At 34.4% G+C, this 13,141-nt stretch overlaps 1 protein-coding gene across 1 annotated transcript; it reads right to left on the bottom strand.

The window, feature by feature from the left end:
- Positions 1 to 4,242: 4,242 nt before the first annotated feature.
- Positions 4,243 to 12,648, bottom strand: LOC117345318 (peptidyl-prolyl cis-trans isomerase H-like). Its single transcript, XM_033908386.1, has 7 exons — positions 12,536 to 12,648; positions 10,356 to 10,420; positions 8,998 to 9,066; positions 8,333 to 8,375; positions 7,961 to 8,053; positions 6,581 to 6,668; positions 4,243 to 5,322 (listed from the first exon to the last, which is right to left on the bottom strand). The coding sequence occupies exons 1-7, from the start codon at positions 12,596 to 12,598 to the stop codon at positions 5,156 to 5,158; spliced, it is 588 nt and encodes a 195-aa protein (XP_033764277.1). The 5' UTR covers positions 12,599 to 12,648; the 3' UTR covers positions 4,243 to 5,155.
- Positions 12,649 to 13,141: the final 493 nt, after the last annotated feature.

Here is a 13,141-nt window from a genome sequence, read left to right as displayed (position 1 = left end):
TCGGGCTAGATATGCTAAAGAATTGTTTGCTTCTTTTCAAAGCGAAACTATAAAATAAATCCAAAAAGTGATTTGTACCGAAATGTTATAATTACTCAGCGCCAGAAATATTACAAAATCAAGTCGCAATATAGCATTCCTACTGTAAAAGGGCGTTGTCATAGGAAAGGAACTCGGTCGTGTGTCGAAATTTTCGTTATTGGATAAAAGTCTGACGGAACAACTGCTTTGTATAGCCAGTGACTTGTATATCTCTGGTATATACGTCTCTGGTATAGCCAAACTCTGAGGAAGAATCGTTTTGAACCTCGTTATCGAACTCTAATAACTCAAAGACCTCGAAGATTCGAATTTCTCGAAGGTTTTTTTATGACCAAAATGATTTCGAGATAACTAGGGTCGACTGTCGTGTTTGTTCCAACGTATGACAGTTGTATATCACCATTTCCCCATTTGCAGAACGTTGTTTTGTTTTTCAGGAAGCGGCCCATAAATTTGTGTCCACTTTGTCGTTCAGAAATTGAAATCTTTCCAAACATCTATTATCTATATTTTTCAGGAGACATTATAGGGAAACAAAAAAGTCACGTATTCTCAGAGAACACACTTATCTTCCCCGACAATATTTTCGTTTGGTTGTCAGCTTAAAGAACATTATAAGGGGCGTTTGATATGAGTTGACTTTAACGACGCTGCTGTATATCAACCAACAATGCTGATAACGTGTATTGGCCAGACTCTACTCCAAAATATCTTCCGATTTCGTGTAATGGCGGGCTTCGGGTTGGAAGTATAGAAGTTGAATGGAAATCTCTTTCATAGTAGATGGTGGATATCAGTCTTTGATGGTAGATGATGGATATCAGTCTTTGATAGTAGATAATGGATATCAGTCTTTGATAGTAGATGATGGATATCAGTCTTTAATGGTAGATGATGGATATCAGTCTTTGATGGTAGATGATGGATATCAGTCTTTGATGGTAGATAATGGATATCTCTCTTTGATGGTAGATAATGGATATCAGTCTTTGATGGTAGATGATGGATATCTGTCTTTGATGGTAGATGATGGATATCGGTCTTTGATGGTAGATGATGGATATCAGACTTTGATGGTAGATGATGGATATCAGTCTTTGATAGTAGATGATGGATATCTGTCTTTGATGGTAGATAATGGATATCAGTTATTGATGGTAGATGATGGATATCAGTCTTTGATGGTAGATGATGGATATCAGTCTTTGATAGTAGATGATGGATATCTGTCTTTGATAGTAGATGATGGATATCAGTCCTTGATGGTAGATAATGGATATCAGTCTTTGATAGTAGATGATGGATATCAGTCTTTGATGGTAGATGATGGATATCAGTCTTTGATAGTAGATGATGGATATCAGTCTATGATGGTAGATGATGGATATCAGTCTTTGCTGGTAGATGATGGATATCAGTGTTTCATGGTAGATTTTTGATATCAGTGTTTCATGGTAGATAATGGATATCAGTCTTTGATGGTGGATGATGGATATTAGTCTTTGATGGTAGATGATGGATATCAGTCTTTGATGGTAGATGATGGATATCTGTCTTTGATGGTAGATAATGGATATCAGTCTTTGATGGTAGATAATGGATATCTGTCTTTGATGGTAGACGATGGATATCAGTCTTTGATGGTAGATAATGGATATCAGTCTTTGATGGTAGATAATGGATATCTGTCTTTGATGGTAGATGATGGATATCAGTCTTTGATAGTAGGATATCAGTCTTTGATAGTAGATAATGGATATCAGTCTTTGATGGTAGGATATCAGTCTTTGATGGTAGATGATGGATATCAGTCTTTGATAGTAGATAATGGATATCAGTCTTTGATGGTAGATAATGGATATCTGTCTTTGATGGTAGATGATGGATATCTGTCTTTGATGGTAGATAATGGATATCAGTCTTTGATGGTAGATGATGGATATCAGTCTTTGATGGTAGATAATGGATATCAGTCTTTGAAGGTAGATGATGGATATCAGTCTTTGATAGTAGATGATGGATATCAGTCTTTGATGGTAGATGATGGATATCAGTCTTTGATGGTAGATGATGGATATCAGTCTTTGATGGTAGATAATTGATATCAGTCTTTGATAGTAGATGATGGATATCAGTCTTTGATGGTAGATGATGGATATCAGTCTTTGATGGTAGATAATGGATATCAGTCTTTGATGGTAGATGATGGATATCAGTCTTTGATGGTAGATAATTGATATCAGTCTTTGATAGTAGATGATGGATATCAGTCTTTGATGGTAGATGATGGATATCAGTCTTTGATAGTAGATAATGGATATCAGTCTTTGATGGTAGATAATGGATATCAGTATTTGATGGTAGATGATGAATATCAGTCTTTGATGGTAGATGATGGATATCTGTCTTTGATGGTAGATGATGGATATCAGTCTTTGATGGTAGATAATGGATATCAGTCTTTGATAGTAGGATATCAGTCTTTGATAGTAGATAATGGATATCAGTCTTTGATAGTAGGATATCAGTCTTTGATAGTAGATGATGGATATCTGTCTTTGATGGTAGATAATGGATATCAGTATTTGATGGTAGATGATGAATATCAGTCTTTGATGGTAGATGATGGATATCTGTCTTTGATGGTAGATAATGGATATCTGTCTTTGATGGTAGATGATGATATCTGTCTTTGATGGTAGATAATGGATATCAGTCTTTGATGGTAGATAATGGATATCTGTCTTTGATGGTAGATAATGGATATCAGTCTTTGATGGTAGATGATGGATATCTGTCTTTGATGGTAGATAATGGATATCTGTCTTTGATGGTAGATAATGGATATCAGTCTTTGATGGTAGATGATGGATATCTGTCTTTGATAGTAGGATATCAGTCTTTGATAGTAGATGATGGATATCAGTCTTTGATGGTAGATGATGGATATCAGTCTTTGATGGTAGATAATTGATATCAGTCTTTGATAGTAGATAATCAGTGTTTGATAGTAGAAAATGGATTAATATCAGTCTTTGATGACAGATATCAATCTTTGATGGTAGCAGATCAAGAATGAGTTTTTGCTTGTAGACACAAAACAAGTCATTGATTATAGTAGTGGAATACCAATCATTTATGTTAGAAGCTAAATGTCAATTTTTGGTGGTAGAACCTAACCTTGATGATAGATGTTGAATACCAGTCTTAGATATCAGTAGCTGAGGTTTTGGTGGTAGCTGTTGAATGTGAGATGACCTTTGATGACCTTTGCTTACAACAAATGCAAGTGTACTTTATCTTTATTATGCAATTGCAGTGTGTTTTATGTTATTTGATGTTTATGGACTAGTAACAAATCCTCAACCCCTTGTTTGATGTTTAGGGACTAGTAACAAATCCTCAACCCCTTGTTTGATGTTTAGGGACTAGTAACAAATCCTCAACCCCTTGTTTGATGTTCAGGGACTAGAAACAAATCCTCAACCCCTTGTTTGATGTTTAGGGACTAGTAACAAATCCTCAACCCCTTGTTTGATGTTTAGGGACTAGTAACAAATCCTCAACCCCTTGTTTGATGTTCAGGGACTAGAAACAAATCCTCAACCCCTTGTTTGATGTTTAGGGACTAGTAACAAATCCTCAACCCCTTGATTGATGTTCAGGGACTAGAAACTAACTCTTTTTTATTGATTTTCATCTTCCTTTATTTATCTTCATGATCAGTTCTAATTTTACCTCCCCATATCTATTTTGACTTAGCTTCATATCATAACAAAATGTTCATTGCCTCTGACCCAGTGACCTTGAACTTTGATCTTTTGAGTCCTTGATTTATTTCGACCAATTTTGCTTGATCATAACCAAATATTCACCAGTGAAAAGAAACAAAATTTGACCTTTCGGCCTAATGACCTTGACAGTTTTACTTCAGTGTAATGTGTTGCAAATTGAACACACTTACCAAACTTCATGTAAATCGATCATTAAATACTAATTTTAGAAAGTTATTATCCCTATCTCCAAAATGTCTCCTTATTTTGAGGGAGACTGTATGACATCAGGTTTTTATTTTGTAATACAGTGTACACATTCTTATGGACAAAATCCTCAGTTGTTGGAACATTTAAATGTCAAGATCATAAAACATGTAGAAAAGTGAACATTTTGAGAAAACATCATTAACACAAACAAAACATATTTAGTATATATATCCAGTATACATCAAGTTTGTAATCATCTTTATTTCACTGTCACCATACATTCAGTACACTTACAGGACATTTGAAATGCATTAGATTTATCTAGCAATAAGCCAATGTCCAATAAAAAGTGTGCCCATGTCAATTTTCAGCAAAAATGTTAACAAGTTAAATGCAATTTCAATGTACTACAATAAGCCAACCCTCTACTTTAAATAAGTTCACCCTCTACTTTGAAACAACCCACCCTCTACTTTGAATCAAAGTTTTTGCACTGTGTTGAGATATCCACCATCTGATATAACAATATACCAAGTTTGGTTACAGTTGAACTTAAAACTTTTTGAGTAAAATATCTAAGTGTAAAACTTTAACGAGAAATGCTGACGATACCACCAGGAATGTAACACTATCGTTCTCCTCTTGTGACTTTTTTTGGTCACATGCAAAACGAAAATGTGTGGACATGATAATAACAAAATATGTTTCCATTTGATACACTAACTTAATTAGTGTATAGTTTAAAGACCAAACGAAAGAAAGTACACAATGTCATATATCAACATGTATATATATGACACAAGGTAACAAAGTCTCAACATGTTGTTGCTCCCAAATTGAAAATGATAATAGATTTTTCTTCAGCTTCATGATAATTTGAAAAAAACATTTCTATAGGAAGATGAATCTCATAACTTTAACTGTCTTGTTTAATGATCAGCTAAAACATTTTGACTGAAAACAAGTGAGAGAATAGATAAGTCTAAAAGTCACATTAATCTGTGAATAATTCAGAGCATCAGCCGCCATTAACTACTAGTTTATAGTTAAACATGCATAACGTAAAGCCAAGTAACATGGCCTTGCACGTTGATGACTGATGTCACCAAAACTACACTGATGAGTTTAGGTCATTCACAGTATATAGCCGCCTTATTTTTCGATGAGTCACCAATTTTAGGAGGTGTCACATTTCTCCCACATTCCGAGATAATCACAGCAATCCTTGGCTTGTTGTTTGGCCCTGTTGGTACATTTTCAATCTTCCGCAAAACTAGCAGACCGTCAATAACCTTCCCTGTAAAGACAATATGAATTCCAAATTTATTTCAGCAATGATTCTCAAATAGATAGATATAGACTACACTGTAGTTAATATTTCGGTATCAATTAATTTGAGAAATTGAATAAATCCAACCAATTTTATTTAACTTACAGCAATTAAAACATTTCAAAAACTAAAAGTATCTTGGGTGCATATTAGAAAACCCGGTTTAACTGAAGCCCGGTTATTATGAACAAATTCTAAGAGTCCCCAGGATTTCATTATATGCAAAAACTTTGATTCAAAGTCTGTATATAATTTCAATTGAATATAAAACCTACAATTACCTATATTTATAAACTCCTGTTTTAGGTTACAAACTATACCTGGCCCCAGTTTCGCATACATTCCTTAACTTTAAGAAATACCTTGAAATGTCCCGGGACAGGAATACATTACTGCAAAATTTGTTCCTTAAATCCAAAAAAACTTTTCTTTGGAAATTCTTCAGTTCATTACTAGAAATTTCCTTAGGTTAAGGAAAGCTAGTGAAACTAGGGTCAGGATTCATACCGATATATATTACAATAGGCCTTAGGCGAATTAATTATCGACCAAGAGATCATTAACACAAACACAATATTGTTCATTATTTATCTACTAAACTTGTTTAACTGTTCCATGTTCTATGTCGATATGTGATTGTTTGTACTTTATTTGAGTCTGGATAAAGGGGCAAATTGCCTCGAGAATTTGACTATTTACTTGTCTGTACTGTCGTTATTACTACATGACCAATGATCTGTTTCCAGTAGTTCTCATCCAGTGAACATCGGTTTGTTGGGATCCAGAACCTATATTGGACCTTACCGTTGTTATTACTTACTAGACCCTATATACGAAACATCTATTAACACTTCGGCATTTGAATGCCCGGGTCACATATCATTCCATTATAGAACATGGCCCTAGCTGTTCATCCCCTTTGGCCCACGCCAGCCGAAGAGTTCATGGTTTTTATTTCAACTACTACCATAAATACTAGTCTTACTGTATCGTATTGTATTTTCTAGTACTGTTTATATATTATGTGATTGTACTTGTATTCTCTGTATCTTGATAAAGGGGCAGATTGCCTCGAACATTTTTGACATTTTTCATTGTCCACACTGTTACATGTATATATATATATACAAAATATACATGTATAGTATATATTCCAGCCTTTTACCTGAGAACAAAGGGTTCAATTGCTAACATCCCTTGTAGTCTACCAGGGCTGGAAACTTACCAAACACCACATGTTTGTTGTCGAGGAAATCACAGGCAGCACAGGTGATGAAGAACTGACATCCATTGCTGTCCTTTCCGCTGTTAGCCTATAGGATTGTATATTAAGATATTAACATTCTGATTACAACAATTTATTACAGAAACAACACTGACAAATCTGTACCAACATCACAAACTGATGTTATGAGGGTGAATATGAAGATATTACTACACTTCATCTTACTGAAAATTTTATCAATTTGTAAATTAAAGCTTCTTTGAATTATGATAAAATTACAAAAATATGTTGAATGATAGTATGTATAACCTAATAACGATGTAATGTGAGATTCAATACCATAGCTTTTTGTAATTGTATTCAAATCCAGGAAACTCCCCATTATTACAGGAAATTGTTCCAATACAGTTATGTGAAGGAGCAACAGAAAATATGTCATATACACAAGCACAAACTCGTGTGTTTTGAAGAATGGCAGACTGGCAATCAAAGCAGCCCTGTGACGATCAGATGCACTGGTTACTGCCGCAAAGGCAAAGAAGAGAATTGGGCAAAACCACAACATTATCTACAACTAACATAGTCAAAGTGAGTCTGTTAAACAAACATCAAAGATGAGTTTAACATGAAAAGCCACCATGAACTGGCAGGGAAACTTCCTTGATATACAGGCTGTAAAGGTTACCTCCCTTTATCTAAATGTTTCTACGTTCATTAATCAAAGCTTCTTCATCTGCGTGTTTACAAAGATTTACTCCCAAAAATGGCAAATTGATTTCAACACGTAGAACCTGAGACAGATTTTGTTTTACTTTTGTTCTGTTAAAAACTAATGCAACACCACGGCAATGACAAAAAAATACTCCATTAGTGCAGGCATCACAAAAATACCCAATTAGTGCAGGCATCACAAAAATACCCAATTAGTGCAGGCATCACAAAAATACCCAATTACAATGTAGTGCAGGCATCACAAAAATACCCAATTAGTGCAGACATCACAAAAATACCCCATTAGTGCAGGCCTCACAAAAATACCCCATTAGTGCAGGCATCACAAAAATACCCAATTAGTGCAGGCATCACAAAAACAGCTTCAAAAAATGTTTCTTGTTACTCTATCGACACTATTTTTTTGTTTCTAGCATAAAATTTCACTGTAATTCTAAAGCAGGCTATCTAAGTTAAACAAAATCATTCTTATATAAGCATTGAATTTTGTATTGGTTAAATGACAAATCTTACCAACCTACCTACTTTTTGTTTAGTTTCATCCATTTTTTCAGAAGAGGGATTGTCATAGAATCAAATAAATCTAAATACTTGTCTTGGTCTACTACCATTGATAACATGTCCAAAGAATGAATATAGTGTACACACCATAGAAAGGATTCCCGGACCACAATGACTTCTTTTGAAGTTTTCATCAGCAAATGTTCCACCGTATGTACTGCAGACTCCTGTTCCATCTTGCTATAAAACGAAATACAATGTGCATGTATTAAAATGCAAATGTGTCACCATTTATCAGTCACACAGGATCCACAAAGTAATTTGGACAAAAGATTAAAGGTTTAACCTAATTTTTTTATTTTATATTTATCAATTAAAATTATAAAATTCTATAGTATCATGCAAATAAGGCTTCTAAAAACTTTAGAATTACTAAAAAAATTTATAAGGGTGCATTACTTATTAGAACTTTTGAGATCAGCATTTGATACCTTTTAAGGAAATTAAATATTCACTTACATTTACAAAGTCACCTCCTTGCACCATGAAGTCTTTAATGATTCTGGAAAAAAGGCTCAAATGTTTTCATCTCAGTAGTAACAAACCCTGAAACATTCAGGTTAGTGAAGGTCTTATGTACCTCGTTTAACATGTGTTGCTGGAGGCCACCTCACAGAGTAATAATTAGAGGCCTGTGCTGTCATGCTTGCTATCAAGACTAAGCGCAAATTGTGTCTTAACAAGGATGCAACTATAGCAACATATTTCAGTGCATGACCTCGGACTCTTGAGAAACGCAAACTGCCCCAGGTAGGAATCAAACCACACACCTCCAATCTTCACCTGAGGTCCATTTTGTCAAATGCTCTATGTCTATACTGACAGAGCTATTACAACACGATATTCCACACCTGGGCCCGGTTGTTCAAAAGGTGATTAGGCTTATGTTAACATCAATATCAAAATCTTGATAAAATAATTTCTGGTAAAACTTATTTGACAAACTTTTCTGAAACTATAACACCTACCAGACTCTTCATACCTGCTGACTTTGAAGAATATACACATATATGATTTGAAGTAAAGAAGAAATGAGATTTTCACTAATCAAGTGATTAAGCTAATCACCTTTTGAACAACTGGGCCCAGATATGGGAATATATTTATGCAGCTGTGCACCTCACCTGTGGAATATACATCCTTTGTAGCCAATAGGCACTCCATCTCTTCTGTACTCCCCGGTACATAGCTGTCTGATAACATAAAAATATCATAATCTTCATATACTCCCACCAAATATCACAGTACAGATACACAGCAAACACCATGTCTGGTGTCATGGACCAGAGGAAACTAGGGCTATCCTTAACACAGTTACACTACCTGGTCAAACTGCATCAAAGACACTATTTTATCATCATATTATACAGGTTAAAATGCTAATTTGATAATACATAGTAAACCAAAGTCTGTAAAAATTAATGCTAATGTAACGGGAATGGATTTTGTGTTATGTACCTTTGTTTGAGAGTTGTTTCCCTAACTAGCAGAAGTATGTATTTGTGTATGTATTACAGTATTTTGTTGAATTGTAGTTGAATTATTAATTGTGAATGTGAACATATGTGTTCAAAATCTAAATTATATGTAGTATGAGAATATGTATTTAGTTTGGGAATTTGTGCAAGTAATTATGATTGTGTATTTTATATTGAAAACAGTGTATGCTAATCTATGTGCACCATTGTGAATGGAAAAGTGTGCTAGTTTATATACGTGCATGTTATGAGTATGTGTGGGAAGTTGTATGAAGATATAGAAGCCATTGGCTGGTACTTCATTGTTAAAGTTGGTTGTATACTTCCCTTCTATACTTTCCTTTTTCCCTTTTACACTTTTCTTACACTTAAGAGAAGGCACTGGCTGGTTACTTTACTTCAGTCTTTCAGTCTGTGTTTTGGGGTAATAGCTGCTTTTTATATTGTAGTGTGGAAGATGGTTTTATTCTGTGGTGCTGTAAATAGTTATGGTTACTAATTGTTGGTTGTATATTGCCAATGATGGATCATTTAACAAATGCAGGACCTGTATTTAATTCTTGTGTGGTTCATATGTTCAAAGCATGGTACTATCATGCATAATTAAGAACCTGGGTTATAGGGGAAATCAAACCGTTACACTATTATAGCAATAGATGTATGTTAGTATATATGACCATTCGTTTCTCTCAACTATAATTAGAGACTGATCCAGGAAATATATCACATGAATTTAGGGCATGATGAAACATTGATATCAATACTGAACATATATATAGTCATTACTGTAATAAATATCTATTGTATAAAATTGATATCTCCTCAGGATTTTGATATTTATAAATACATATTCTATCACAGTGACTATAAATGAAGTATGCTAAACTTTAAAACCAAATATGTGCTGGGTGATGAAGGGACTGACAGCACCTTTAATGCATCATGACCACTTTTCGACAGGCCTATCTTATAAAGGCATCAATTTGAGATACAAAATACAACACCTGAAATTTTCAGCAGTTCTTGGAACAGCATCAGCAAACAGCTCAAATTTGATGCGACCAACTTCCTGAATCCAAAGAAATTCATGCCCAGTTTAGTATATAAAGTGTACATGTATTTAAAAGGTAAATGCCATCTATATTTGACATCAATATCTGCAAATGAATTAAGTTATTTCATACTATAACCATTTGGTACCATTGATAGTTTGTACCCAAATATACCATTTGGTATCATGTTTTCATTATCTTGTACCACAGAAATTAAAGACACAATATCGTTAAATGTGTATAACCATTATATGTTTTTTGCTATTTTTAGAAACAAATCTGTACTCCAACTATAGACTAGCTTATAATAAACGAATTTGCATATTATACGCAAATTTGTAGTTTTCCCCAAACTGATGGAAACGAGCCACAGTGGCACATGCATGAGTTGAAATGATTTCTATCATTTGAATTCATATAGGATATTACCAGCCTGTTACATAATCTGTGACAATTTTTATTTTTTTATTGATTTAAAAATGCAGCAAATGTTTTGCAATTGAATTCCATATGTGAATTAAAGGATAGGGAAAGACACATTCCTGTCAAGTGCACTGGCAAGAATCGAACCCCTGTCTCCGGTGTGATAAGCCATGGCTTGGGTACCCAAGGCCCTACCTCTTGAACCAAATTAAGAACATGCTTTATCATGTATAATACACATACAATGGGAAAAAACATTGATTTTGCAGAAATAATTGGCTATATCTCAGTGTTAAGTGCTTTCAGCTGGTTGTGTTGCGCATGCGCAAATAAGACAGATTTTCTTATAAAGTACATAATTCTTAAATGAAAGTTAACCAGAACCTGTAAAAGCGGTATACATGATGTATTAACGAAAAAAGCCTAAATTGTTTTGTGAAAATGTCGTTCGCATTTTGCCATGGCCTGCGATTTGGTTTGGTTTATTTTGTTTAACGTCCTTTTATTAATTAACAGCTAGGGTCATTTAAGGACGTGCCAGGTTTTGGAGGTGGAGGAAAGCCGGAGTACCCGGAGAAAAACCACAGACCTAATGTCAGTACCTGGCAACTGCCCCACGTAGGTTTCGAACTTGCAAACCCAGAGGTGGAGGCCTAGGGCTAGTGATAAATAATTTCACTCGGCCTGTGAAAACTCTTGATGTTGTATATAAGGCTTATTAAAAGAAAGAGACAATAGTATCCATATTCACAAGTCTAAACTTGGTGACAACAGTGTTTATTTACAGTTTAGGCATTATATATCCCATTTAAACAGTCCAATTACTAATTAACACCAAATTAATAATACTTTGAGACAAAACACTTTGCTACATCATTTTAACGCTTCATGTAACCTATTTCGAACATGGCATCATCATTTTGTTTAAAATACGGAATGTGTGTACCAAGCGGAACAAACACAAAGAACGAAAATAATAGCTTTTTGTTTGTTTTTGCCTTTACATTCCGTCTGTGTATTTACCGGACTGCCATTTTCAACTGAGTGGTTGCTGGAATTAATGAAGCCTGGAAATGTAAAAATAATCATAATTGTGTGTCTTTGAATGCTATTTTTGTGGATTTAATGATGGATTAATGAAAAAGAGTTAATAACATGACATCGTTAAACACTTAAACGTAAATTAGCTGCTTGACTGACATGATTAAAATCCTGATTTTGAAAATTTGACATTCTACTAAATCCGCCTAGGGAAGTTAAGAGTTGACACGGTTGGACATGAGTATGACACCCTGAACAAGGACCACCACAAGTGAAAGCTATAGGAGATTGAGAGACTTCCTTGGAGCTAAAAGAACATGGGTTTTGGGTGTCTTCGGGGGCGCGCGAAGACTTTGTGAAGGATGGAGTAGAAGTGTATTGAAATATAAGGCTAAGCTTTATTTTTGGTTCGGGGCAGAAAGACAAAAGTGGCTCGCCATTTTTTTCTTTCTTTACCCGCGCGAAAATAAAGCTTATATTTCAAGACACCGATCTATTATCTAAGTACACGCCACACCGACCCGTTCTTTTACACAGATATATACGGTTAAGTGCCCGCGCTTTCAACACCGACTTTGTTCACATATTTGTTTCTAATCGTCCAACACACACAGATAACGTACCCTGGAAGACAACCGACATGATGAACATGTCTATTAAATACCCACCGTATTTCCAATGGTTATATCGAAGAAAACGATCGGGTTTTCCTTTGACGTTGTCTCGTGCATGTTTTCAAAATTTGTTATCGAGGTCGATAATCAACTTTTTTGAGTATGTACAACTTTTGTGCGATTCAAACATTTTATTGATTTAGGATTTGTATTCTAATATAGAGACTCGGAAACAGTGCGGGACTTTTCCGGCTAGATAGTTTTTAAAAAAACTAGATAAAAAACTTATTTTATCTACTGATGCATTCCATTGTGTGCTTATATCACAGTATATCATGAAAACAAGTGACTCATTTACAGTTCAACACTTAACCATGTATGTTCTCTTTTAGGATTTGAAATTATAATTCATGTGCCTACAATGTTGAAAGAAGACAATATGAAGACGGACATCGATTTTGAAGGCTTTTAAAAGCAACATATCAATATATATATATATAAACACGGTTACTAAGATTCTATTGATAGTTATGCTAATTAAAAAAAAAATAAAAAATACCAGTACAGTAGATACTTAATCACAATGCCTGGGGAGTACATGTGTACATATATATAATAATTATGAATATTTATTCAGGGAAATGGCATTACATAGTATTA

Source organism: Pecten maximus, chromosome 16, assembly GCF_902652985.1.
Source record: "Pecten maximus chromosome 16, xPecMax1.1, whole genome shotgun sequence".
NCBI classification, from domain to species: Eukaryota; Metazoa; Mollusca; class Bivalvia; order Pectinida; family Pectinidae; genus Pecten; species Pecten maximus.
The sequence above is the reverse complement of the archived record's forward strand: the minus strand, read 5'-3'. Positions and strand labels throughout refer to the sequence as shown.

Bases quoted from the DNA above. Each gene is read 5' to 3' on its own strand.
- LOC117345318 (XM_033908386.1), bottom strand. From the start codon at position 12,598: ATGCACGAGACAACGTCAAAGGAAAACCCGATCGTTTTCTTCGATATA. The intron at 10,421-12,535 runs GTGGGTATTTAA...CTTTGGATTCAG, and splicing joins ATATAACCATTGGAAATACG to GAAGTTGGTCGCATCAAATT. The intron at 8,054-8,332 runs GTAAGTGAATAT...TTCGTTTTATAG, and splicing joins AAGGAGGTGACTTTGTAAAT to CAAGATGGAACAGGAGTCTG.